Source organism: Hippoglossus stenolepis, chromosome 12, assembly GCF_022539355.2.
Source record: "Hippoglossus stenolepis isolate QCI-W04-F060 chromosome 12, HSTE1.2, whole genome shotgun sequence".
In the NCBI taxonomy this organism is placed as follows: domain Eukaryota; kingdom Metazoa; phylum Chordata; class Actinopteri; order Pleuronectiformes; family Pleuronectidae; genus Hippoglossus; species Hippoglossus stenolepis.
This window is the reverse complement of record NC_061494.1, coordinates 5821561-5849492: the sequence shown is the minus strand read 5'-3', so window position 1 is coordinate 5849492 and position 27932 is coordinate 5821561. Positions and strand designations below refer to the sequence as shown.

At 40.7% G+C, this 27932-nt stretch overlaps 1 protein-coding gene across 1 annotated transcript in view; it reads left to right on the top strand.

Moving 5' to 3' along the window:
- The window catches only part of dntt (deoxynucleotidyltransferase, terminal), an 84161-nt gene that overhangs the window by 887 nt on the left and 55342 nt on the right, over nt 1-27932 (top strand). Inside the window, exons 2-7 of the mRNA XM_035172782.2 lie at nt 3887-4061; nt 7386-7496; nt 19568-19738; nt 23762-23833; nt 24027-24150; nt 27132-27264. Coding sequence (XP_035028673.1) covers nt 3887-4061; nt 7386-7496; nt 19568-19738; nt 23762-23833; nt 24027-24150; nt 27132-27264 — 786 coding nt within the window. The remainder of the gene's footprint in view (nt 1-3886; nt 4062-7385; nt 7497-19567; nt 19739-23761; nt 23834-24026; nt 24151-27131; nt 27265-27932) is intronic.

Sequence of the window (27932 nt, the reverse complement as noted above, 5' to 3'; positions counted from 1 at the left end):
CTTGTTGGCAGTGAGAAAACGAAAACATTGGAAGACAGGCAACAGAGCCCACACAAACTTTTTTTAATGAGTTGGTTGAAAGTTTTCTGTTAAGTTGCACTTAAGAAGAGATTTTTTGCAAGCTTATTTCTTACGATGATGAAATATCTATTGTGTGGTAATTATGGAAGCAGCGTCTCCATCAGTTTTTCTGTCCCTAATTGAAAGTATCTCTTAAAACCCAAACTGTGGACGTAGCAGAGGCCCTCTGCTTGACGTCCACAGCGCTTCAGAGGAAGGTTCATTTGAGGATAGACTTACTGTTGATGCCCACCTTCCATTTTTTTTAAATCTCCTCCTCGGGCAACTTAAATGTAGACTTATAGAGCCCTTCTGGTGAGCAGATGTTTGTGTATGAATGTATTTTTACTTTTACTTTTAGACATTCAGTGAGGTCATTTTTTTCTAAATTAAACTTCCCTTAAGATGAAATGAACAAGTGTTTATATGTAGTCAATAACGGGTCCTCTTGAGTGTAGTATGCCCAACAGGTGTGTGTGTGTGAGTGTTTAAATGCATGTCTAAGTGTTCCTGCCAGCCGTGCACCAGCTTGGCCGTGGCAGCATTCCCAGAAACACAGCTTGGTCGCTCCTATGGTTACACTTGGCTTGTTACAATTGTTTGAAACCAACGACAGGAAGTAGAGCGTGCCAGCCTCAAACTGTCATGAATTCTGCAAGCCGACAAAACTGATATCAGCTGCAGTTTGATAACAACACCTCCCCTATCTAGCCTCACACAAATTATAGGCACACTGCCTTGAGCATATGGTCTGATGCACTGTGTGCATTCCTCCGTGCATGAAGGAATGTGCTCGAGCACATGCACACGCCAGTCGCCCCTTGTCCTAATTTCGAGTCTGATGCACATGAACTTGGATCCAGATATCGACATGTTTATCCTGGCTGATTGATGAGCTGCAATAAATGCTCTTTCACACACACACACACGTGGGGGTTAATTTACTGGTCTAAATTTGTAGCTATACTTAAACCTTTGATTTCAGATGGTCACAGACAAAAGTAGACTTCTCATTTGCAGCTGACCTTTTTAAACGACAACCCTGCAAAAGTATCTCAACCATGCACATGATTTCTATATTACGCTTAACCAACAGGTCCCAAACATAGACTGTAAACAAAGAGGGACGAATGAGGCTCCCCAAAAGTGAAGCTAAAGCGTCTCACTCACCCCCTGTTGGCTGGCTGCCGTATAGGTCATAAACCCAGCTGCTTTCATGTTAGTGGATGGCTCATGGGTTAAACTAATAAGTCAAAATACATCAAATTTTTGGTAGTTTTTATCACACAGTTTTTTTTAGTAAGTTTGGTTTTAATTAGTTATTGTATGCTAAGAAAACAGGGTGAAACTTCTTGATTGGCATCGGCAGTATCTCGATCCCCTGAACACTACTGGACAGACTCTAACTCAAACTGACATCATCGGCACAAGATGGCAGCGGTCATATCCGGGATATTTAGGCTTAATTTCTGGATAGTGGGAGGAAGTGGAGACGTGTCTGACATCTTTATGAACAGTCCTTGTTCCCAAGCCAAACAGCATTCCTACCAAAGACGTGAAAACAAAAAAAACAAAACATTTCTATTGTGTTGCAGTGTACAGCTACTTAGTCCTAGTACTATTAGTCTCAGGGAAAATTGTTCAAATGTTGCATAATTCTAATGCAGCATACATACATAATATGCAGTGGACGTAAGTGCTCAATATAATTAAAGTAACAAAGGTATTTGTAAATTTAATTGTATAGAATTGTATCTACCTTCTTACAGTGATTGTGTAGCCAATAATTAGATGTTGTCTTACAGGAGCAGCTGTTAAAGACAAACAAATGAAACCTCGCTATGGTGTAAAAATCTGTTATGGACACACTCAGTCTTTGATTTGTTTGTTGTTTTTCACTTTTGGAAGGGACAGGCGGGTAGCTGCTGACAGGAAAAGGGCAGACAGATGAGATCGAGAGAGTTCTCCATATCAAAGCCCATCGACTTTAGCTTGTCCTTGTGTCTGGGCTGAGTCCCACTGATTCAATCTGGTGCTGGGCTTGCATTCTACCTCATTTGCATGTCAATCTGCCATTTTACATTCTGTGTGGCTACGCATTAAGATAATGATTCAAATTTTATATCTTGGTAAACATGACACAAGCAAAGAGTGCTTTTCCCCCCTTAGATCTTCAATCTTGTTCCAGCATAGCAACTCAACCCCTTAGCAGTTTTAGATGAAATCATCCCTTTAGCCAAATATCTATTACTGTGGTCAGACAATTGAATTTTAAGCTTTTGTGTCCCCTAAATCCCTCAAACTGTCTGTTGGAGAAATCCATGTATTTGTCAATTTCTTTGTACCGTGATTATAAAAATAAAGAAACATGGAGCATCAGCGGCCTGACTGATATGCCAAGCAGATAGAGGATTAGTTTTGTCAGTGATTTGGTCAATTAGGCCTCAGCCTGAGCTCTGCTGGGACCTCCCCTTAAGGAGTCTTTCCGCTGATTTACCCACGGCAGGAGAGAGGAAGAGGAGGAGTGTGCAGAGGGTAATTATGCACGGCTGGGCGCTCTGATTGGGTACGGTACTTAGACACTGTTGAAGGAAGCAGAGGGGAGGAGGCCATGATAAAAAGTCTGTTGAAAGCCTCGCCGGAGCTATAGAAGGCACTGGTTGAATGAGTTGAGCGCTCAGCTATCAGACAGTTGAGAGAGACACTGAGGGTCTGTGCTGATTGTTCACCCAGTGTTGTTCCCCAAAAAGCATGAGTAAGATCATGATACTGAGATCTGAGCTTTCAAAATCGCACTTGAACATTTTCACTCTCTAAAGGTTTCTAAGGCCAAAACAGGAAAGGTATTAGTTACGAAACCAAACAGTGAAGCAAACAATTCATGGTATCCTGTCAATCAGTAAAAGTGGAATCGAGGTTTTTTAGCTGCTTATGTTTTGCATGAAGAGAAATTACTTCAGGCCCTGGAAACACATATCAGGTTATTTGCTTGTGCATATAAACAAAATGTAATGCTGGAAGAGTTTTTGTTCTTTCACATGGGAGTTTATTTTCTGTGCTTCTGTGCTAACCCTAACCCTCACTGCTTTTGGAATAGGATGCCTTGATGTAACATGCCTATGTGCACCAATGATAATTTTAACATTCTCATTGGCTGCTGTCAGTCAGATCTAATTAAACAATTGTTACCTCCTGATAAATATTAGACAAGAATGTTTTGATCAAAACTCAAATTCTAATCCTCACTTATTGGTCGTCATTAAATATCTTAGAGAAACATGTGACACCAAACTATCAGGGGTGTTTAAGCTGCTTACATAATCATAATGTTTGTATTGACAGTTGATCACATGACTTCTTGGAAAAGAGTCACTCATGGAATCAAATGCACAAAGAATTATCACATAACTAAACCAAAACAGAGCTATAAGGAGAGTAAATATTAAAGTTAAATTCAATTAAATGTTACAGAATCCAATAAGCTGATGTTTTTCGCTGTCTACTTGACGTGCAAGTAAGCAACATTTTGCTAAAAAGTGAACTCTCCCGACCTAAAAGGTAAAAACTATGTTGGTGTTCACAGCTTTTTCCTGCTGCCGACAGGAAAAAAAAGTTCTTTCAATCGTTTTTTCGTTTCTAGATTTTTTGTACTAAACTGTGAGTGGCTTAGTGCAAGACTTTTAAAGATCTTTTTTGGTTCCATAAAAATGGCACTTGAACTTAAAAGTGTCTGTATTAGCCTTAATAATGGAGCTTTGACTGACCTGAACAAGAGCACAAACTGAACCGTGACCCTTCTGACAGGCCTTGTCTCCTCTCTCCTCAGCGATACGGTCACTCATGTTGTGTCAGAGAACAGCCAGGCTTTGTCACTGTGGACATGGCTGAAGGGCTGCGATCTGAAGGATCTACCCAGCGTGCACGTGTTGGACATCAGCTGGTTCACTGACAGCATGAGAGAGGGGAGACCTGTTGCTGTGGAGACCAGACATCTTGTTCAGGTTAGTAGTATCTATGCAGATATAGGGCTAGCAATATGGCAGGATTTATTTAATTGGAAATGTCAGATAGACATGCAAAATGTCATTATTTGAGGAACGAATCATTTATAACTTCTGTACAGGAAATGCATATTCTGAAGTTATTCCTCCATATAATTTATGTCTATATGTAATAAGCTACTTCTTTTCACCCTAAAAAACCATGATATCTAATGTGTAATGTCAGCTCCCTGACAGGGAGAACAAATTTAACTTCCCTCTGTCTCTTTCATGGTTCTACAGTTCACCTTGCTGATAGCAACAGAAACTGCCCCCATATTGCATGGGAGTGTCAAATAAAGCCATCAGCTGGATGTCAGGGTTCCGAGCAGCCCACTAACTGAAACACATTGAAACACACATTTTCCCCTGTGGATGGCACTATGAGGCATATGGATCCACAGTAAAGAAATATATATCTCCTTTTCCTCCCACAGTGGAAAGAGGAAAATACTCAACTCCCGGAGTTATGCTTGCCTGAGATGGCCTTAACGGTCACAATGACATTCACTGTGTATGGGACTGCGAAATACCCCACAAGTGTTTTTGTCTTGCAATGGCATTGTTTCCACATTAGCACGCGAGCGTGGCACATCAGTGGCATGCTTCTAGTTGACTGCATCATTAAGTGACGAGGCTAACGAGGCCATGCTGGCATTTATTGACCCATCTCCCCGGGAAACCAAAAGCCCACTTCTCTGCTTGTTTTGTGATGCTGTTCCTCTTCGAAGCCAACAAGGTAATGCGCGGTGGCATTTATCTGTGTGGCGCTTCTAGGAGATTGTTTTTTATGAGGGATGAATCCATTTAAGGAGCTATAGAGATAAAATGTTCCCCATACAAGCTACTTCTCGGCCACATTTGCCTGCAGCTCCTTTTGACAGTCTGGAAATTCAATGTGTTTCCTTGTCAAAAATATTCTATAGGAATTCAGGGAGGAATGTTAAGCTTTAAATGTATTGAAATGTAACATGTGCCATTACTTCTTGGCTTGCAGAGAAGATGTTTAACCTATTTAAGTGGAGAGGTGGGAAGATGGAAGAATATGCTGTTAAAGGAAATAAGTGGAAATCTTTGCCAAGGATTTAGTTTGCATGTAGCTTGGGAACATGTGTATGCCTTCACTCATTGGTTAGATGACATAAGCATGCACCTACACTAACTCAAAGCCTCTCTGAATCAGCTATGTCTTGAGTACATTTTTAAAACTGTCAACAAAGCTTGAAACTGTTCCGGTTGTGCCGCAGTATTGAGCATACATTGGTTGCAAAAGACGGTTTCTCAACTCGTTTTGTGAGCCTTCAAAGAAACAAAAGTACCAGTATCAGTTAATGTAAGGGCTTTTATTGTTTTATAAGTGGCGGAAGTGTTTGAAATGAACTAAGGTGTTATATCATAAATTAAAATGAATAAAAGAGCTTTGGATTTGGGTAAAAGGATCTTAAAATTCAATATAAATTGACAGTGCAGCCTAAACAAGAGGAATGGCAGCTCTTTTAGAGGACCCTTGAAGAGATCATCTTAACAACATTGTGCATGTGGAGGAATGATGTTGTGATCACTTTGCGACTATGGCCTCCAAAGTTCAGAGTCCAGAGTGACACCAGGGACATGTTCAGAGCTGGCATTGACATCAATCTCGTGTGATCCGATCACAAGTGGACAGCTCTGTGTAGGTGTGAACGCAGCTGAGTGCATCTACGCAGCCACGTGAAAACAACTGTGTCCTAGGCCTCATTGAAGGACCGCCCACTCAGCTGACGGCCTCTAGCTCACTAATGTCATAATGATCTGAAATTATTTTTCACATTTCTCAGTGTTTCCCATGCATTTATCTAATTGTGGTGACTTGCCACAATATCAACATTGACTGCCACATATAGATTTTTTTGTACCCTTTCAGATTAGTTAAATCCTTTTATTGCAGCACATTGATTCTTTCAGATCTGATGCAAGCAGAGAAAATGGCAGAGGTCCAGGTGTAGGTTTGTGTGTGCAGTGACAAGTAGTCTCCCTTTAGAAGTGGAGCCTCTGTGACCTTTGACCTGCTCAGCAGCCCAGGAGGATTTCATCTACCCACCTGACTGCACTCTGCATGACAGCCATTATCATGGATGGCGTGGAGTGCCTCTGGTTTACAGGAGGGTGCAGGAGTGGGCGAGGTCCTGCAACGCTTACAGTTGTTACCATTTCATCTCGACAGATGGTATGTGGAGAAATGAAGCTGCGGCATGTAGACTGCACATATTAGTTACATCTAAGTCGTACAGCAAAGGTGGAGAGGACACTGGAGAGGAGGCCAGGAGGGGATTCACTGCCTATCTGATCGGTCTTAGAGCTTCCGCAGAGTTATGGGCCTGTATAATAACCCAGGCCAGATGGGAAAAGCTACTTCTGCATGCTGATGCACAGACGTTTGTCTCCATGGATGCACAATCCCATATTGGATTAAACAAACTGCAGCTGAGGTGGAAAAGTGAGGGAGAACCTCCTGTTGTATTTACAAGCAGCGCAGTTAGGGAGTTTCCAGGGCAGTTTTACTTTTGATTGGCAGAAAAATTGTACCGTGAAATATATTCAGTTATTCTGTTTTTTTTGTGGAGAACAGGAAGGGCTCCTGGCAGAGAATAAATGATGAACATTTTATGAATCCCTTACTGATTGATTCAGCCCAGCTCTGTGAGAGGTACCAGCTCTTTTCATTATCTTTTTGAGACACTCCTGTTCCCTCTGCAGCATCGATCCCAGTCAACACGGTGTGGCGGCAATCGCTCCATCTTCCTCTTCCTCCTCTTCCTCCCCTTTTTGTATCATTCTCCCACCTATTCCATGGGCAATTTTATGGACACAATGTTCTCTTTTGTGAGTTCTAATTGTCTGCAAGAATATTAATATTACATTGGTAATCCTTTTGACACATATATTACAAATGGGGAACCATTTCTTCATAGAATGAAAAGGCAATTTACAGGAGGCAAATTGGATGATGGCAAGCAGATTTGTAATGCCACGGGTTAGGTAGTGTAATGGATTTGGATGCCACCAGACTGTGAGATGAGTGTCATTAGCCTGTTGCCCTGGAGACACACAGTCATAAAAATAACGTCTCCAAGGCAAATGGCTACATTTTTATGTAATTCAATTTGAATGCTCGGCTTCGGCAATAGTCAGGAAAAACCGTACACACATTTAGCCTGTCAACAATTTGCAAAGGCTCAGAAATAATGACAATATATGACTGTGTATGTATGTGTTCACCAGTCTGTGATTATTTTTTTTACACAGGACACCGTGCCCGCATTTCCAGAAGGTTCTACACCCACTCCTGAGGTCAAAGTTTCCCGGTACGCCTGCCAGAGACGGACAAACACGGAAAACTACAACACGACTTTCACAGTAAGAAACTGTTTTCTAACCTCACTCTGGACACAACTGCACCTTTTATATGTTCAACCACCTGCGGCTGTAGCTCCAGCTGTGCAAAATATAAAAAGCCCCCTAATCTGTTCTGCTCTAATTGGATGGCTGGCTTGCTTCACTCAGCAGCGCTCTGACACAACTCCCCCCAAAATACATTAACCTGCAAATGAGTAGCATCTGCAGCTGTGGCAATCGGAGGTGCAACAGCTGACATGCCCATGATCCCTGGCACTGGGGCTGGCACGGACACGCCCTGAGGCGCTGCGCCAAGATGGGTGACAGACGTGACACTCCTCACAAGCAATGATGGATTTGTCCCTCTGCCATCTGGTGGAAAGCATCGGGAGAGGAGGGGGTGGTTGAGGTGAGCCGCTGGGGAAGAGACACTCAGGTTCGTGCATGGAGATGGGGAAGTGGTTAATTGGCTGATTGGCTTAGATGTTGATGAGCCTGAGAGAAAGAGGATATGATGGCAATGAAACTGCAGGTGCACAGTGAGAGACCAGAAAATAGGAAGTAGCCCATAGTACGTGCAGACAGTGTATTAATCACACAAACAATAAACCACCACACAGTGGTTTTGAGAGGTACTGCTGAAAAGACTTGACCTACATTTCTACAAAGGGATGAATCAAAAAGAGCATTTATTGTGCATTAATGACAAACTGTTGTAGTTTCCATCTTCATCGGTGTGAGCCTTTGCTCACTTTCCTGTTTTTTTTTAAAAAATACACCGTTTGGGTTTTGGTCTGTTAGTTGAAAGAAAACAATTAATTAGGAAAAGTCACTTTGGCCTCTGAGAAATTATGAGAGACATTTTCAGTATTTTCTAATATTTTAAAACGAAGCAATCATCTTGAAAATAATGAATGCTCAAATAATTGACATTATGAAAACAGTAATTACTTTAAAATTGAATAGCACTGATTAAAAGAAGAAATTAAAACAGATAAACACATCAACATTGGTTTACTCTTTGTATTCCATTCATTTTTCCTTTTGTTTTTTATAGAACGTGAACTCTGAAGACTAAGTGAGTGTGTGTGTGTGTGTTTAAGAGTGTGGAGACCTGCTGATGAGCCTCTCTAAGCCTCTCTTCTGCTTTATTATGACTTTGTATTTCCCAGTGATAGTAATAATGAATGCAAACACAAAAAATGTTCACCCGTGCACGTGAAGGCATGTATTGAAACTCAGACGCATGCACTCACATGTTTGCTCACGTGGACACATACAGATGGGAACACTCACACACGTCTCACCTGCGCAGGGCCTTATTCTTTCTTTCTTTCCACAGCATTAACTCCATAATTAGCGATCCCACTCAATTTCTCTATCCCCATGATTAACTCATTTTCCCACACAAAGCTACATCGAAGATGACTTCAATGAGAGAGAGAGTTTGCACCAGATGTGGTCTTTTGAAAGCCACAGGTAAAACCCTTCTACTTCAAAAAATGTATTTTTCTCGGACCTCAATAATAAAGCAAGTCTCTCTGTAGAGATAAGCAACAGCCAATCACATGATGTACTGTTCCGTTACAGTGCTTATAAGGACAAAGTGATTAATACACAAAATGAAATCCTTGATCTGTCCTCCTGCCTGCTGGAATGCAAAGAACAATGATGATGAATGCATGTGTAATGAAAAATCTTTTGAAGGTGCCCAGAGATATTTTGAAATGTTTGTATGTGTCTGTATTTGTGATCATGTTTATTAATATAGTTTAGTGGTTATTTAGTATGCCTCCATGGCTTTGTGATGTAAGCTGCTTTCAGACATGCGCTGAACTCCTATCTCCTGAAATTAGCATGGGAGAACGTAAATGTCAGAGTCAGAGGCTCCGGACAATCGCCAAAGCTTTTCCTGCCAGCCCTCTAAAAACTCTAGAGGATGTCGGAATTAGCCGATGTGATAGGGGTCCTCATGATCTTCGCTGCCTCTGGCTCCATCTTCTGTGCTGGTGATGACAATAGGGTCCTCATGATGAGCCCCAGTCACCTGGCTCTCTCCCTGGATCTGGCCCTTCCAGCTCTCAAAGACCCTGAACAGTCTCCTAGAAGAGAAAAAAGGTGTTTTCCATACTCCTAACTCCACAGTTCAACACAACAACAGGACTAATGTCTTTACTTTTTACAAGTCTAAATACAAGAGGGCTTTTACGTCATAACTTGGAGACAAAAACTAACAAACTTACCTGAGAGTCTTTGCCTCTGTCTGACTGTCCTTGCCTGTCTGTGCTCAGCTCCTCTCTCTGAGTTGCCTTTGCCTGATGACACATTTGTGGAACATTTCCATAAGCATTTCATTACTGTCTTATATAAATTAGCATTTGATATCACTGGGGTCCTCATACTTGTTGTTTTGGTGCAGTGGGAAAAAAAAGTGGACCAAATCAATGTGAGTCAAGGAGAGGGATTCAATCAAAGCTTAAGGATGCTTCATTTTGCATCTATAATTAGCGCGCATGTGTTCAGTGCATATTGTATTATTATTTCAAATGATCATTGCTTATGTTTGCAATGATATTGAGGTGGAAGACTCTCTGGAAGGGTGTCCCCCCCTGGATAAAAATAAGTTCCATACACTTGGAAAAATAATAAATTATTGATTTTTATAAATAATGAATCTCATTAGTTTGTGTAATTCTTCAGGTTCTGAAAATTGGAATTATTTCATAATTGAGATTTCATGATACTGGAATCACATTTATTCTGTAATTATGCCATCATTAGTTGTTTGTGTGTTATGCTGTCAAGTCATGGATGTCACAGTGTTTGAAAGTGGCTAAATATAGATGACAGCAGATTGTTGTGATAACATGTTCTTAAGAAAGTTCACTGTCTCTCATTAGCTTTTTAGCTGTCAGTTGACAGCACTGTAGTGACGAGTGTTGTCAGAGGAGAAACATGTCTGATGGCAGAGGTGATGGACCCGGGTGAGATTTGTTTTTGTGTATTGGTAACAAAAGTGATGTTCATATGCCAGAAAAATAGAGACATTCTTAAATACCCTCACTTTAATAAACAAAATGGATACAGTATTCTCTGGCTCAGTCCCACAATAGTATGGTTCAGTGTGTGGCCAAAAAGTAGTTTTGGAACATGCTTTGCTGTCACCTAGCAACAACAACTATTACTACTACTACTAATTAGTTGATGTGAATACTTAATTAATGAGTACAGAGTATTCCTGTAGCTGGTGTGATCCCATCACAAGGTAGTTTGCAGTTTTATAATTTTTTGAGCTGTCTTCGTAGAAGAAAAAGAAGTCAATCCAACACAACACTAGACTCTTAAAGGAGACATGTTATACTTCACATAATGTAATATGTTTTTTTGTAAATGTAAAGGTCTGCAATGTTAAAAAGCCCAAAGTCCACAGTAAAGGGAGCTATTCTGCCTGACATGAAACACTGCTCATGATGAGGCTCCTGAAACACCTCGTCAGTGGCCCGGCCGATACGTCCATCATCCTGCTGTCACGTGACATTGCGATGACCCACATTTGCTTTATGCACTCCTAGTGGCAAGTCCAGGATGTCCATGAACAAAGCCAGCTAAAATAAGAGCGGAAGACGCCATTTCCTGCACATGTTGGAAGTATTTGATCAATCACAATAGAGTGGGCCAGATCGCCAATCGGACCAGACTGGGCTTTTACAGGAGGGGGTCTTAAAGAGACAGGAGCTAAAACTAAAGGTTCCTGAGAGAGGCTGAAAAGAGGACCTGCAGTCATGAACAGTCTGAGGGAAGTGATGCTTTTTCTGACCATTAGAGCATGTGAACCTTTTCAAGTAATAACCCAAATTAGAATTATCAACCTGAATATACATGATATGTTTCCTTTAAATTCTGGACTCTGCTATGGCAACACAACACATAACATACAAATAAGATTGTGTGTACATTTTGTACGTACAATTTGTACGTACTGAAATTGGCATGATTTTAGATACAGATTTGTGTGGCTTTGAAGCTTTTACCAGTATAATTTCAAACTGGATGACCTTGATGTCTCCCCTATATCACTAATGTAACTTCCTTAGGATCAAAACCAGGTCACTCAGCTTAGTTAAATGAAGCTCTGTTGACTCGTTTGTTATTGCTTTACAAGTGCAGTGGCTAATATATGTCATACAGAATTTTGTTTTCTTTACATTGCTGTGTACTTTTCCATAACTAACAAGGCAGCTATTATGTTTAGAATTATATTTATAATGTATGTATATGTGATGTATGTGTATATATGTATATGCAAACTTTTCCTCTTTCGTTTCTTTTTCCTTTTTCTTTTTATAATCAGCAATGTTTTTTCTTTAAAGGATGCATGGGCCATGGAAGTCTCTTTGTTTAACTCTCACATATTGTAAGACAAAATGTTCATGTATTAATGAGAACAAGGTACAAGCATGGAAGAATATATTTGATAAAAGTAAAAAAAGAGAATCTAGCGGATGACAGGATGTGCCAATGGGATCCTGGCTCTGTAGTAACTGCAGTAACAAGAATTGTTGTGGGAAAACACTTCTTACCTCACTTTCTTGGTGAGAATTGCATGACAAATTGATAGCACTCTCATATCTGTGCATTAATTATGGCGTTTAAGCCAGGAGATGATTCGCTCAACACTAACATTTCAAGTGGAATTCAATGCTTGATTTGGAAGTCTTACCCAGAGACAAACAATGAGCACATACAATTTTAACCTCATCCCAAAAAACTATTCATTCAATCAACCACAACAATTCATTTCACAAAGACACAATGTAGGAAGGAAAATACCACATACTCGGGGGCTTTAAATGATATGTGAGTATCAACGTGCACTGCTGTGTTTGCGCACACAAAAGGAGGAAACAGCCTGTAATGATTTCAGGATGTAGAGGAGGAGAGGAGCTTCCAGGGCAACAGGGTGTGCTGGAGGAGGAGGGGGAAGTAGGTGGTGCAGGGAGGTGTCAGGATCAGGAAGAGAGGATGAGCATCATCTCAGAAACAGCACCCCAGTGAGGTGTCAATCACACACTGGCAGCAAACGGCCCTTCATCCCAAAGCCATGCACTATTGATTTATTCCTCCCTGCTCCCTCTTTATCCCTCATCCCTCACCATCTCTGCCTCGCACTCTTTCACTCCTGTACCGCTTGTCCCTGCCATTCACACTGTGCGCTCTCTCACTTTGGTTGTCTCTTGCTGTCTTGCTCTCGCTGCGACTGAAAAATCCACACCGTCTTTGCGCGAGTACACACAGAAGTCAAGCTTGCTCCCTCGACATTTTTTTTTTATCTGCTTAGCCTTGAGACTTCTGCTGTCATTATTTTACCATAAGCCTAGTGCATGCCGACACAAAAATTGACATTTGTGTCTTGGCTGATTGACACGCAGCATTGAATTCCTTTTCTCTGATGGCAACAAACACACACATGCGCATAGACACACAGAAGTGTGCCAGAAAGACACAACATACAGTTTGCTGGACTAATGAGGGGAGGAAAAGAAAGTCAGTGGAAGAAAGAGGTGTAGAGAGAAAAAGGCTTAATATTGTGAATTTGCTTCCCTGCAGCACAAGGCCGCCAATGCAGTGATAGCAGACATGCCACGGATGGGGAGATGTGTGGATGGGGTATTGGAGCACTGAACCTTAAAGGCATCCCCCAGTGGCGTTAACATTCACAACTTAAAGAACCAACAAACAAAAAGATACAAAGATCAGAAATGTCTCACGTTGCTGCTTCTTCTGTACTTGTTTGACTTAAGTGTTTCAATATTATACTGCTGACCACATCTTGGTAAATTCCATGTTAAAATGCAGTTAACTTTTCTTTGAAGGTGTTTTTCAAATCAAATGAGCTACCCCCAGTTTCTTCATTTGAGATAAATCATTACATTACATGAAGGAAAAGAAAGAAAAAAAATCCCATTTATGTCCTCACATTCATCAGATAAGTGATGGATAATATTCATCTCCTAGCTGTTAATCTTATTAAAAATCTTCTCTGTGGGTTCTCTGACCTCCTTTCATGGTTTCATTTTGCACATGCGGTGAGACTGGCTGCTGTGCGAACATGACTCGCAGGCATGTCCGTGATATCCGATGGCAGGGGGTAAATCGGCGTGCTACATCAACGTCCCTACGCACCAAGTCCCACTACCAGCCTTAACTCCTCATTAATTAGATAAATGCATATACAGAGTGAGTTTCCAGCCCGGAGCGCAGAATTCATGCAGTTGCTACGACAACTTGACAGTTAACAGACTGGCTGCAGAGTGTGTGTGTGTGTGTGTGTGTGGGGGTGTGGGTGTGTGTGTGTGTGTGTGTGTGTGTGTGTGTGTGTGTGTGTGTGTGTGTGTGTGTGTGTGTGTGTGTGTGTGTGTGTGTGTGTGTGTGTGGTGTCGGGTCTTAAAACCTTTGTTACAACATTTTTACAGGTCAGGTGATTAGCATAATTTGTAGGGTTGGGTATTGGTTGGGTTTTTGGGGGTTTAACTAGGCTTGTGCTGATTATGTTGCCTGTAAGCACAGCAACTATTTCACAACAGAGCTCAGGCACCAAAATCGGCATTGTGATTCGATTTGGTTGGTTGGTTGTAGGAACCTCAATGCCCAAACCCATTCATTTGATGTTTGCTTGCTTCCAAGCTTTAATAATTTCAACTACTTTCTTGACCAGTATTAAACAGACACCGTAACTTGATGAAATCCCTCGTTTAGTATCAGTGAAATACATTCTGATTCAAACATAAATACCATCAATAAGTTGTTCCAAGAGATATTAAACTTAAAATTCCAAAGTTTTTTAAAATGTTTTATATCCTGTCTTATATATAGTTTTCAGATTTTATACTACTCATCTATATAGGTATATCTATGTATAGCTGAGGTCAAAGACAGGGATGGAATGCTAATAATTGTTTTGTCCTCCATAGAGAACCATGTACTGGCTTCACACTGCCAGAGATTCTTGTTATTGTGTATTATGTACCAGATCATCTTTTTTTGATAATCCACAGTTTACCCTCTGGTTTTTATTAGTGTGGCTTCCAGACAGACTTTTTGCAACACACTCTGCACACTACACACTTGAAACTACACAAGCACGCCCTATCACCTATCCAGTTGTAAGACTGCTTCTCCTATTTGTATCGTGGTGTGAGGAGAACCCAACTGGGTGTGTGTGCTTGTGTATCTGTGTATGTGTGTGCATGTGTGTAATTGTATGCGAGTGTGTGTGTGCGCGTGCTGGGATGTAAAGGGTCGCTCTCATTCTTTGTGCTGCTGAAAACGGGTCAGTGCGTCTCCTGGGTGAGCCGGACTGGAGTCTGCTGCTCACTGACCTGAGGCTGCATGTCTGCACAGGACTGTGGCTGGTGCAATGACCTCAGATCGTGTCTCTGCGAGAGGAGAGGAAACAGAGGCATGAATATGTCTGAGTTTGTCCTGAGCATTGGTCACACTGGGCTGCACCAAGTCCACGTCATGGATCTAGACATTTTAGTCCCAGTAGTGGCCTTTCACTATTTGTCCTTCAGGCACTTGTGCCATGGCAGAGTGGTTCATTAACTGTATGGTATTTCACTGATGTGAATTTCGAGTTTTGCAATTATTGTTCTGAAACATAACTAATTCATGCATTACATCCAGGGCAGAGTAGCATCATGCTAGGGTTGGCATTATATGAAATGCTGACCCAAATGTCATACTTGATTACTGACTAGAATGTTTTAGAGATGATACTACACACTTTGTTGCACAATGTGTTGTTATTAATGTTGAATTAAATGTGAAACATCAGTGGTAGTGTCAACCCTGCTGAGAATCAAAATGGTCTCCTTTGGCTGCATCGTGACAACAGAGCATTAGAAACACCTGCAATTTTCCATTGCTCTCTATTTACTAAAATGGCTTTTAGACGTGCACTGAACTGTGGATGTGGCTGAATGTGAGAACGCAAATGTCTGAGTCAGTTGCTGTGGAAATTCTGCAGAGTTTTTTTCTGCCAGCTCCCTGGTGAAAGAATCCTGAGAATGAGGATTCACTTTGAGTGAGTGGGCACGTTGATTACGTTTCTAACCCACGACGGATGCAAAACTGAGAAAAACAAAAGTAAAAGATGCCAACAAAGATGTCAAAGATGGAAAGAGAACGAGATTCGCGAGCTTGTCGACGTGCTGTAAACAAAAACACATCTAAGCGTGTTCCCGCAGCAGAATTTAAACGTAATGTCCTGCCTCCTGCTTGCTCTACCAAGACATCAATCCCCACCTGAATGCTTTTCCTGATGTTGTGTTGTCTGCAGAGTCCTGGCATTGTGCATTTTGATTCACTGTCACACCGTCATGGCTCACATGACACTCAGTAACCTATATTTTTCAGACTTTTAAGTCAAACTGTCTTGTGTGAATAATGACTACTGTGCGATACCTTTCCAGCCTGAAAAGATGGTTCGATTATAAGTGAAGGTCTCCAAGGGAATCAAACATTAGTGCCCTGTATAATTTCTCAGAAATTGTTGGACCAAACAGAACATAAATCAAACTTCAATGTTTGTTCACTTCAAAGTGTGTTTATCAGTGTTGGTTGTTGCTGAAGTCTACATGTTTGAAGATGGGAGAAAAAAAGGGTGTAGCATTAGAGTGAAGTGAGCTGACCCGACCTCCTCATCTCTGCTGGAGGCTAGTGGCTCCAGGCTGCAGTAGCTATTAGTGGTTAAGTTTCATTGTGGATAATAAAGGCACTGAGTTTTAACAAAGGAAGAATGAGATATTGTTTCTGACAGTTTTAGTAAAAGCAAAAAGCCAACAACATTAATCTAAAAGGGACAAAAGTCATGCAGTAATGCAACTTTTCTCTCAAGCTTGTTCTTAACACAACTGTTTCTGTCACTTTTTGTGCACATAAACAAGTGCATAACTATATCTCCCAGCAGAGAGTGAATGTGTGCTCTTTTGATTCCATATTTATGTTATATTTCTTATTAATTATTGTATCTCACCTCTCTATGATGGCACAGGTTTTCAGCCGCCCTTTGAAAGTGGCCGTTCTGAACAGCTATTCAGAACAGCTTTGAACACATTTGCCCATGTGGTCGGATGAAACATCTTTCTATCATCGTGTGGCTTGTATATCTCAAGAACCATTCATCTTATCAGCTTCACACTTGTCATGTTTATTGTTAAGTGCCCAGAGAAGTGTTGTGTTGAATTTGTTGCGATTTGCACACAAGTCAATATTAATAACCTTTGAAAGGCAACCAGCCCTGGGACTCCTGAACGGAAGTGATATTGTTGATCACAACAACAGTACGTTCACGACAACAGTGCTTTCATGGCACGGCAATGAAAACTCATTCCTCAGTTTTGGGTTCTGTTTTCTGAGTCAAGCTTTGCTGAACTTTGAATGAGCAGGTGAACAGCTGAACAGCTAGAAAAAAAATCTGCAACCAGCATTACCACAAGCCAAGCAAACAGACCATTCCAAACAGGCAGGTTTATAACTGGCACTGCACTAGTTCCAATAATTACATTTCCACAAGCAGCCAAACTTTCAGTACACTAATGTTGCCGTGTGAATAATCAACTAAAATACAGGTATGTATACTCTATGAAGGTGCTATTGCTGCAAGATTGCTGTGTAATGATTTTATATTTTTTTGACCTTTTGTAGAAAGAACAGGTGGTCTTAAAGGTTCAGTGTGTAGAATATACTGACATCTAGTGGTGAATTTGCATGTTGCAGCTGAATACCCCTCATCTCATCCTCCACTTCCAAACATGAAAGAGAACTAGTGGTAGCCTTCAGTTGTCATGAAAGGTCTTTAGTGTGTCCAGATTGGACACTGTAAAAAACATGCCGGCCTCCGTAGAGAGGACCCGCTCCCGATGTAAATATAAAGTATTTAAATATTAAAGAAACAGTTGGTACAATTTAGATGAAACACACTTGTGAAAACATCACTAGGATTATTTTATATTCAATTTCTGCCGATAGATCCTTTTAAATCGTACACACTGAACCTTTAAATATCAAATCACCTCTGAACATTTGCAAAAGTATTTGTTGCACAAAACAAAAATGTATGTAAGAAGCAGCTTGGCATCATTACTATTGTTGCATTTAAAGTGACTCAATAGACATAATATTACATATCTATAAACAGCATCTGAATAAAGAAGGTAGAAAGAAGTAAAATTATTGATTTACAATAAGCATTAGAAAAAGAAGGCAAGTGGCAGGATGGCACTTTGGTTATTAATAAAACTTGTGGGTTGGGGAAGAATCTTTGTAGGTTCAAAGTGAAAAAGCCAAATTAAAACAAGAAAGTGAGATAGCACATACATTTTTAGTTCAGTTCTCACAATTCTCTCATTCAGAGAAGCAATTAAACACACAATGCTTTGGCAACAAGAACACGTTTTCATGGAGTGACACAAAGACATTTGTGTAATAAAATTGTGTAAATGTTCTTAGTCAAATGAGTCAAATGTTACAATCGTTAGATAATTCTTTTTTGATAAGCTCGGGTACATCTATCCCATACTGTACTGACAGTTTTTATCAACTGTTAATTTTGAATGCCTTTTTTGTTAATGTCTAATGCTAAGCTAAAGGCTAAAAAACATCTTGGTTGTTTCAGTTAGGATTTCATATTCTTGCTTCAATAAAAACCAGCTTGTATTTTTCAGTAAAGTTCTATAGAAACGATGGAAGTTCTCCTCATACCTGCAGCTCTTCACCTCTCACTGCACCAACCTGCTCCCGTCTCAGAGACACTCAGACAGCAATCTCATTTCAAATGTTTTTTCATAACCCACATACAAATATTATACCTGGCTAATGAATGGCAGTACTGATGATCCAGCTCTCCTGTGGTGACATGTTTTCCTCCACTTCGTTCCGCAACAGTAGCTCATCTCTTCAGCGGCAGCAAACCGTGAAGCGGCCGAGCTGAACACGGCGCCACATGTTCAGCTGCATGCCAATGTTAGAGTGACAGTCAAGTTGTTTCTCGACAACAGGAATCCATTGCTTAAAATGTGAATGTAAATGATGTGGAATGGTCCCCAGTAGTAAGGTTTTGGTCAAATTTGGGCAGTGGAAGCAAGCTATTAAAAATATAGACATATCTCCCTATTTGGTTGATTAGGAATGAAATGATCAATTACTTTTCCTATTGATATATATGTAGAGAAATAGTTTTGATTAATTGATTCAAGTTAATTGCATTAAAAGTGCCATCACAACTTTCTTCATCCTCTCTTCAAATGCTTCATTCACAAAACTCAGTGGAAGGACGGGACATGGGCCATGAAAGAACACATTTCATTTTGGCATGGGTCTGGACATGGATTTAATTTTTTTTTCTTTGATATATTTTTGTACATTTCACCAATTTCACAGGAAATAGTTCATGGATCTTGAACAATATGAAAATAACCAGGCACAGTGAGTGGACAGATATTTATTAATGTATGCAATTTGGTGCACATACATTTCTGAACCTAGCTAATTTAAATCTGGTTTTATAAGGGGACTGTTGGGCCTTGGCGGAGGTTTGCGCTCCAGTTTGATATAGAAAACTTTTGAACACGTGGCCTTCGTAAGGGTAAAGTCAACGCCTGTTACTCTGGGGAGCCTGTTGTGAACAAGTGGAAAATGACAGGTTCCAGTTTGGTGTTCACCTGCTTCAAGTGTCTGCCCGGTCATCCAGAAGAAAACAACACGCAGCAGCAGGTCCTACTGTACGGTGACAGCAACAGGGACAGGAACAGGGATAGAGAGGGGGGATCGAGGAGGGAGGACGCAACTGGAGGGAGTTCTGTTCCTGTCTGGTTTCCTGTCCGGGTCACTGCATCTCACATGTGAATGCACACCTGACACATTTTTGCTCAGTCTGTCTTTAGTTGCTTGGCTTTTTCTGCCTTTCCTTTGTGTGAAAATACTCCAAAGAATTGATGACTCATAAAATAATGTGTATTTTTGCTTTTAGCTGCTCTCTTCTATTATTCTTCTACATCCCTTCACATGTCCTTGCCTGCCTCTCCCAATAGGATGCGTTTGAAGTCATGGCACAGAGCTATGAATTCAGCGAGATTGAAGGTTCATGTCTGGCCTTCAGGAGAGCTGCTTCAGTGCTGAAGAGTCTGCCCAGTGTGGTGCGCTGTCTGGGGGAGGTTCAGGATCTGCCCTGCCTCGGAGAACATACTATGGCGGTCATAGAGGTAAGGCCTAGAGCACTGACAGCCAATCCATCCATATTATGTGTTGCTGAAACAATTGTGTTTATTAACCATATGAAATGTTTTTTTAATGCATTAAAGTGCTAAACTCTTGTCAGCCTCTCACAGCATTCATGAATGCAAATTTTTGTTGTCCTCTGGGTTTGATTTTTGTAATGGAAATATTATGGTTATTTTACTTTTTTCATTTAGTATTTTTGGAGCCTCTCTAATCCATGATCACAGCACTTTGGGCCTGATCTACTAAAGGTTTGCGCGTGTAAAACGTGTGCATACTTGATCACACCCGCAAAAAAACATGCAAGCTGATCAACTAACGGTGCGCATTGAGGATTGCGTGCAGAATAACACGCACTGTCTATTTAGTACTTTCGCCTCAATGAATATGCATTATCGGGCGTTTCTACCCGAGTGCGCAAAATATTGGGAGGAGTAGATGCAAGTACTTTAATAAAGCAGACACAAGGTGATTTACAAAGCCTGAAAATAATTGCGGTGATTGTGACTGCGTCTTTATTAATACATTTGAAAGGTAGGTGCTAATCGGCAAAGTGTTGCACACAGATGGCTGCAGTTATTTTGGTGAGGAGGAGACGGCAGGAAGAAGACAGAGAGAATGGATTTTTTCAGAAAGTGAACTGCACCTGCTGCTCAATATTGGTCAGAAGCATCTCTTCCACCGGCCCCCCCAACTGTTTAATTTGCCTTCCATCTTCTCTTAATTTGATCGTTTTACGCACAGCATTTACTTTCTCCCTGATACTCTCCCATTTTGCGTTTCTTTGAGTTATATTAATATTTCTTTGCTGTAGCTCAACAATGTTTGTTTGCCTCTTCCACTAACACCTCCAATTCCATGGCATTAAATTTCGCTTTGTGCTTGTGGTCACTCTGCTCTCTGTAATGCTCCATGGCGGAAACCAGTAACGCACGCAAAACACTCCTTTAAATACTACTGCCTCTACCATGTTTGCACCTGTTATCATTTGCGCAATTATTTTTAGTAGATCGCCCGCAAAACGCCCACCAACCAAACGTGCAATCTGTCATAATACACACGCAATTTAGCACTCTTTATGTGGGATCTTAGTAGATCAGGCCCATTGAGTAAAGTCAGAAGAAGAGTATCTCATCCACCACATATATGTATTAGAATACTGAGTCCCCTCTTCTCTATTGCAGTATGCGTTGGACCCAAGGTTTTGTTAGAGAGCTAGATGGATTACAAATGGAGGAAGGTAAATAGTATCTCTGCAAGAGGGCCACATGAAGACTGATGTCATGGGGCAACAATGACGTAGTGAGATTATAATAGTTATTTTGCAAGGACAGCACAGTTGTCAACTTTCAGTACGACTTATCCCAAATGCATCCTGTATTGAGAATTGATACTTCCACTTAAGACATCATCCTGCTCCGGAAAAAACATAATTCCTTCACTCTGCAAGATTTCTCTTACAATGTTCTGACAACATACCTTGTGACTGTAACAAGTTCAGGAGTTGACAGGATTTATAAACAAGGAGAGTTCTTAAATCAGCTCCTGTTTGCAAACAATAAGTGATGCTGTGTTTACTGTATGGATTACCTCTCTCACCACACAACCTTCTGGTCTCTTGGACTTTGTTTTCACACTGTTGTGAAACTATCTAAAGTCAGAGCCTGCCTTGAAGGGAGAAAGCCAATCTCAATAGTTTCAGAAAAATCGCATTGTCAGCAGTAATGCTAAATGTAGGTGATGCGATTATTGAGCTAAACAGTAAAAACTATAGAGATGGCTGTTTAATGTAGCAGTTAACCATGACCTTTATGGACTTTTATTACAGAGTGATATGAAGAGCTGCAACACTGACAGACCTGACTAACTTCACTGTGAAATAATAAAACTGACCACTTAGCAGTTTGTTAAAGCCCTTTGCACACATACATGTCATATTGACCCCCTTAATACAATTAAACAACAGTATATCAACAACCCTTACCAATATACTTCTATAATTATTATCTTTTTTTACAGAGTAATTTTGTTTTAAAAATTACAGTTCTGTAAAACTAATGTACCTATTTATATAATCATCAGAAAGTAAGTTAGAAAGTACTAAGTTTATTTATGGTAGTTAGTTGAACAGTAAGAGAAACCATTGTTAAATATTGTAAATCCAATGGACTTGTAAATGCGAGGGAAATGGGTGTTTGGAACACATTTAACATATATGTTATGACACAAAACATAAAACATGGAAATAACAAACTTAGTTGCAATAAAAGAAAAAGTAACTATTTGGCAGGTCGTACTTAGCACATATGACATTGATACATTTTTTGAGAGACTTTTTTGATATTTTGATGGAGCAGTATTGCTTTAAAATTTGCTTGTTAGTTTGTTTTTCTGTCAAGAAGAGTGTAGCTGAATCTTTCTGAATCAGCACAAATATGCTCTCTGGACAAAACTCATTTGCCATGAGCTACTAAAGGTAAAAAAAAAAATATATAGCATTCAATCTTTCAAAAAGATATTAAGAATAGTTTTGATATTTCAAGTCACACAAACTTGCCACACGCGCACACATGAGCACACATACTGACAGGCATCACGCAAATTTACTTCATCTTCTGAGGGAGAAAAAAGCATCTTATTTGGTCGCTGGGCAATCATCCCATCACCTACAGTGGAGCTCAGGGCAGGCGTCATGGCAGGTTGTCAGGGAAAGTGTCGGAAAATGTTTGCTCGGAGAGAACGGTGAATCCCTGTAGGAGAACAAGGTGAGCCCTGCAGTCTAACTCACTGACACATTAAACCTAACATACACACAGCGGTTCTCGGAGCAGGCTTCAAAATCTGTCACATCTCTCACCACAGAGGCTGATTTACTCGTCAAAATAACATAAATGTACCAGAGAGGCCAAATTAGACTGCCTGTGAGTGACCTCTCCCTCTTGTTGTTCTTACACGACTCAGACGTACGCCCGGCGGTGAGGTTTTTTTGGGTTTGTTTGTTTTTTTGTGGTTAGGTTGTCTCTTTGAACAGATCGCGGTATCAAAACAAGAAGATGACATGACACGAAAAACAAAGTGAAACCAAACAGAGTAAAAACAAAACGCCTGATGTGCCTTTGAACATCGGAGTGACACTGTCAGCAGCGACTGAACCGCTCGCTGCTTATTGAGCATCCAAAGTGGGGAAAAGATATAAACCTACTGACATGCAAGTCTGGGAGCACTGAGGCAGAGTTGGTGATGAATAGATAGTATGTATTTTCTGTGTGTATGCGTGCGTGTGCGTGAGAGGGAGCATTGTGCACGTGAAGAAGTGCATCTCCCGCGGAGCAGGGAGTGTGTTGAAGAATTATCCTTGTGTTTGAGGTTGGCCTTAGCTGGAGGGTTGAAAAGCAGAGGTGGACGGGTGGATGCATCATTGAGCACTGCAGGCTGCTTTAATCTGCACTGTACTCACAGTCTAGATCTTAGGTTCACTGGTTCATTGAAACTAGATGCCATCACTCCATGCACAAGCTTGAAATGCACATGTATACTTATTGTAAAACACAAAGATGCAGGCTCATTTTTGACACTAACAACTTCAAAAATGTCCCCTCGGGTGATGGTGGACATTAACCAGCGAACTGCTGTCTGAGTTTACACCTTCACACAATGAAGACAGTTAAAATGTGACCAGCAAATTACTTGTGCTCCGCTCAGTAAGGGAGACAATTAAACGCAGGACATAGTTGTTTCATAGCAAACAATAAAAGCTGGGGAAAACATTACCCTGGGCCTTTTATGAATGCTATAAAATCAGTATTAATCCCAGGTTTCACCACAGCAAAGTCATTATTTCTTCGAAAGAAATGGAAATGAGGAAACCTGATTTAAGTGGAAACTGCTTTAAAATGTCCAGCAATTTGGGCCAATTGTTAATCGCTGATGGAACAAAAAAAAAGTGGAAAACAAGCAGATGCTGATACCACCAGTGTTTTCACATCATTTACTTTTATATGTTGCAGGATATTCTTCAATATGGCCATTCGTTTGAAGTGGAGAAAACACTGTCTGATGAAAGGTATCAAACACTGAAGGTCAGTAGATGAAAAATAACGTTTGTTTGCTTTTTCTATTCTGTTGCTTTCAAATCGCTGTGATGATCGACATTTGCTGTCTCTTCAGGACATAAAGCTCTTGAAAAACTTTAAAAGCTTACTCCTTCAGAGGAGAGCCTGTCATTTCAGAGCATGTCTTCTTGATTATGCCCCTTACCTCGTTTCCTGCCAGCTGTTCACAAGTGTGTTTGGGGTTGGACCGAAGACGGCGGAGAGGTGGTACCGCAGAGGGCTGCGCTCATTCGGCGGCATTCTGACAGACCCCAGCATCCAACTAAACCAGATGCAACAAACTGGTAAATCAACATTTCGCCCTCTCCACTCTGACACTCCACAAACGATAGACTGAAAAAAACAACTTGAATTTGCTTCTTAGAAAAGGCCTACATCTCATTCAGTGCTTTTTTTTTGTGCTTTTCGCTCCCATAGGAGGTTACTTATGTGATTTGTTAGCTGTAATGTGTTTCCTCTAAAAGTGAGATGAGATGTGACCAGCAGGGAGTTTACAGTGAAAACATAATGCAAAAGGCAGCAGGGGTATTTTTAATAAAAATCAATGAATAGTGACTATGAAGTGGAATGCCTGCTGTGGAATTAGCACTCATCAATCAGCTGGGCAGAGCACGAACCAGAGCACGCCATGAACGCCAAGTCTATGTGAGGCTGCTCACAGTGTTATAACTCGTATAGCATGTTAATGGTACACGTCACGCAGGGGCGGGGAAACTTTTTCCTGCCAAATGCTATTTCGATTATCACATATTTATTCTTACAGCCTTCATGGGCTATACTAAGTTATTAATTACATTTTTGAAAAAGTATCGCACTAACCTCTGATGTGATGGTTGTAACTTTTTGTCTTTGGTGAAGGATCTGATGTCCGATGGTAGGGATGATGGTGATACTTGAAACTGGTTTTCACTGGTTTTAGAACAAATCTGCACCTTTGGTCGTGTCATGCTAGTGTAGTCAGTAATTCCTTCCATCACTCATCTAGTGAGTTGGTCTGTATTTTTTTTTCTGTTATTTCATCACAGGTCAGAGAGAAACAATTTCATTTTTTTGTATTTAGTTTTTTTTTAGTATCTTCAGTATCATTCTAGCAGCTCCACAGCTGCAACCAGGCTCCTTCCAAAATTCTACTTCTGAATGAGGTTTAAGCTTATTTGATATGATCTCACTTCGAAGCTATCAGCTTGGTCACCACCAAACTTGCCTGTCAAACATTGTCTGTGTCAGACTGCTAGTTCCCCACAAATTGGCATCACCAGTTTGTTGTTTACTTCAATGAAAAACTAGGTTGTTAATCCATTTCAATTAGAAACCGTGCTACTTGGGTCCAGACTGAAATTTCACAACTATTATTGGCTGTGATGAAACTTTGTACAAATGTCTATTATCTCCAGAGGCCAAAAACTAATTTACTTTGAAAATCCCCTGAGTTTTACAGTTGTACCAACCAAAAGGTCAAAAGTGTTACTCATACTGGTATAAACATCTAGTTGGTGGATTGGCATAAAAGTTTGTAAAGACATTCATAACCCCTGAGGATGCACTCTGCTGACTTTGTTGACCTCCTGACCTACCATCATCAGGAAGTTGAAATTTGTCAATAACCACTGGATTGTCATGGATCTACAGTAAATGCCCCCTTCAGGATGAATCGCAGTAACTCTGTCTACATCCCTTCACTTTAATCTTGCACCATCTTCAGGTCAGAATTTAAATGTATCCAGTAATTTGGTTTATGACCGAATACCGTAGAATCTAATGTCATTCCCATCAGCCTCAGCTGTACTTTGAATTAAGTGCTGTTAGTTAGCATTTAGCTCAAAGCACTGTTGTGATGTGCAGTCCAGCCTCTCAGAGCTGCTATCATGGCTGGGGACTCTTAATCTTGTTTCCTAACATTGAAGCGTATAATTATGCTACTAGCTGTCATTTCTGTTTCACATCAGTCCATGTTCCAGGTGAAAATATAATTAACTCTGAAAGTATATGGACTTGAATCAAAGTGTTAGTCACTTAATATATGACCTAGTGATGGCGCTAGCTGTTAAGTGAGGGGGCAATAACAAAAGTCCACAGAGATTGTTAATGTCTGCACCAAATAGCATCAGTCCAATGTCTATTGAGACACTTCACTCTGAAGCACACACTTCAAATTGCTGGTGTCACTAGAGGATCTTCAGAGTCATTGTGCTTCAATGTCTGTTAACCATGAATGTTTGTAAAAAAAACAAGTTACAGTAATACCTGAAATAGGTGTTGAGATAGTGCAACTTGGAGCAAAGTGGTGGACAGGCGATTACACTGATGTTTCTATACCTACAGACATGAGACTACCGTTGCTAAAGACATATGAAATAATCGATTGATTCAAAAACAGGATGGAGATTAAAGGAAATGCAGAACAAGGAGTTAAATTGGTAGTGATTATTCTCTGAGGTGATGTAATGCTCAAATCAGAAAGGAACAACTGAGTGAACCAAAAAATTGTGATACAGGAGCAACGAGACATGCAGAAAACATCAGCTTCAAATCTGATAGAAATCAGCCTTTAACATACAGTATGTGGTTAAATGCCTCAAAGGAAACAATAACAATTTTTTTCATTTTTCTGCATCATTTCTTTGCTGCTGCTGAGGAAGTTGCTGGAGGTATATACTATGCACGTGGTGGTTATTCAAAACATTATACTGCAGGTTCCCATTCACTTTGAAACTCCATCCAATATAGTATTAGGCTGACAGACATCTTCATCAAACTGGTCATAATCCATCATTCGGAACGGTGCGGTCCCCGCTCCATGCAGAGAAATAATGCAATTCTTTAGACATGGAAAATGTGTTTGTACCCTGATCTCGCCACTGTGTTCTGTAAATCTTAAAAGAGCAAAAACATGAATCATCCCATTTGTTTTATTGCACTACAGACAGAAATATCATGGCGGTGCAGCTTTGTCTGTTCTAAAGGAAAGACAAGGAAATTGATGCTTTTTATGTCGCCCAGAAAAATGAAAAAAACACAAAGTAAGATGCATGAAATCAACAAGATACCCATCAATCCATAAATCAGAATTTAGCTCTGTCTGTCTGCAGTGGCTGTAATCCTCCTGTGTGTGCAGCAGGCGTGCACCGGGAGTCGCCTCCTATCTGCCAGCACATCACACTTTACCTTACTTTTAATTCACCATGACTCTCCACTTCCCCAGGGCAAATGGCTATGATTGATGGCTGACTGCCAGACTAATAAGCACATGGTCTTTTCCCTGCAGGTTTTCTGCACTATGAAGACATCTCCAGGGCTGTCAGTAAGGCAGAGGCCCGAGCCCTTGGGAACATTATTGACGAAGCTGTCCATGCGATCACATCGGACGCCATAACGGCGCTGACAGGTGGCTTTCGAAGGTACAAAACTTGTCTGCTCCTTTCAGTGTTTATATGGGGCTTGAAACAGAACAGAATTTTCTTTTCCACTGTTGTTAACCTCATATTGGTTATGCACGGGGAAATGCAAAGATATAAAAAAAGTCTCAGGAGGTCTGCTTAAATCCCATGTGGCTACTCCTTATTACTTACTACAGTCACAGCATGGATGTCACCGTGTGTGTGTGTGTGTGTGTGTGTGTGTGTGTGTGTGTGTGTGTGTGTGTGTGTGTGTGTGTGTGTGTGTGTGTGTGTGTGTGTGTGTGTGTGTGGTTGGGTAGATGCCTTAAAGCAGTTGGTGATAAATGCATCCTCCTGTTGTTAATAATTACTAAATAAAATTAATTTATTTGACTTTTAGAATTGCATATTATCACAGGCTCTTGGTCCTCAATCATAAAAAATAGAAACATGAGTGCACAGGTCATTCGTGTTTTTCATTAGGATGCTGAGATGCAGTTCATTGTCAATCTCAGAGTGCATGGTGAGTGCTCTTGTAAAGCTACCTACTGAGTGTGACTGTTTGTTCACAGCCGGGGCCTCCCTCCATCGCCAGCTCTTTGTGTTGCACTTTTTTTTAATGTGCAGTGCTTTGAGTGAGTTTGGGGCACTCTGCTGTGTGGTGTTGTAGAGATCCAGCCATGACCAGT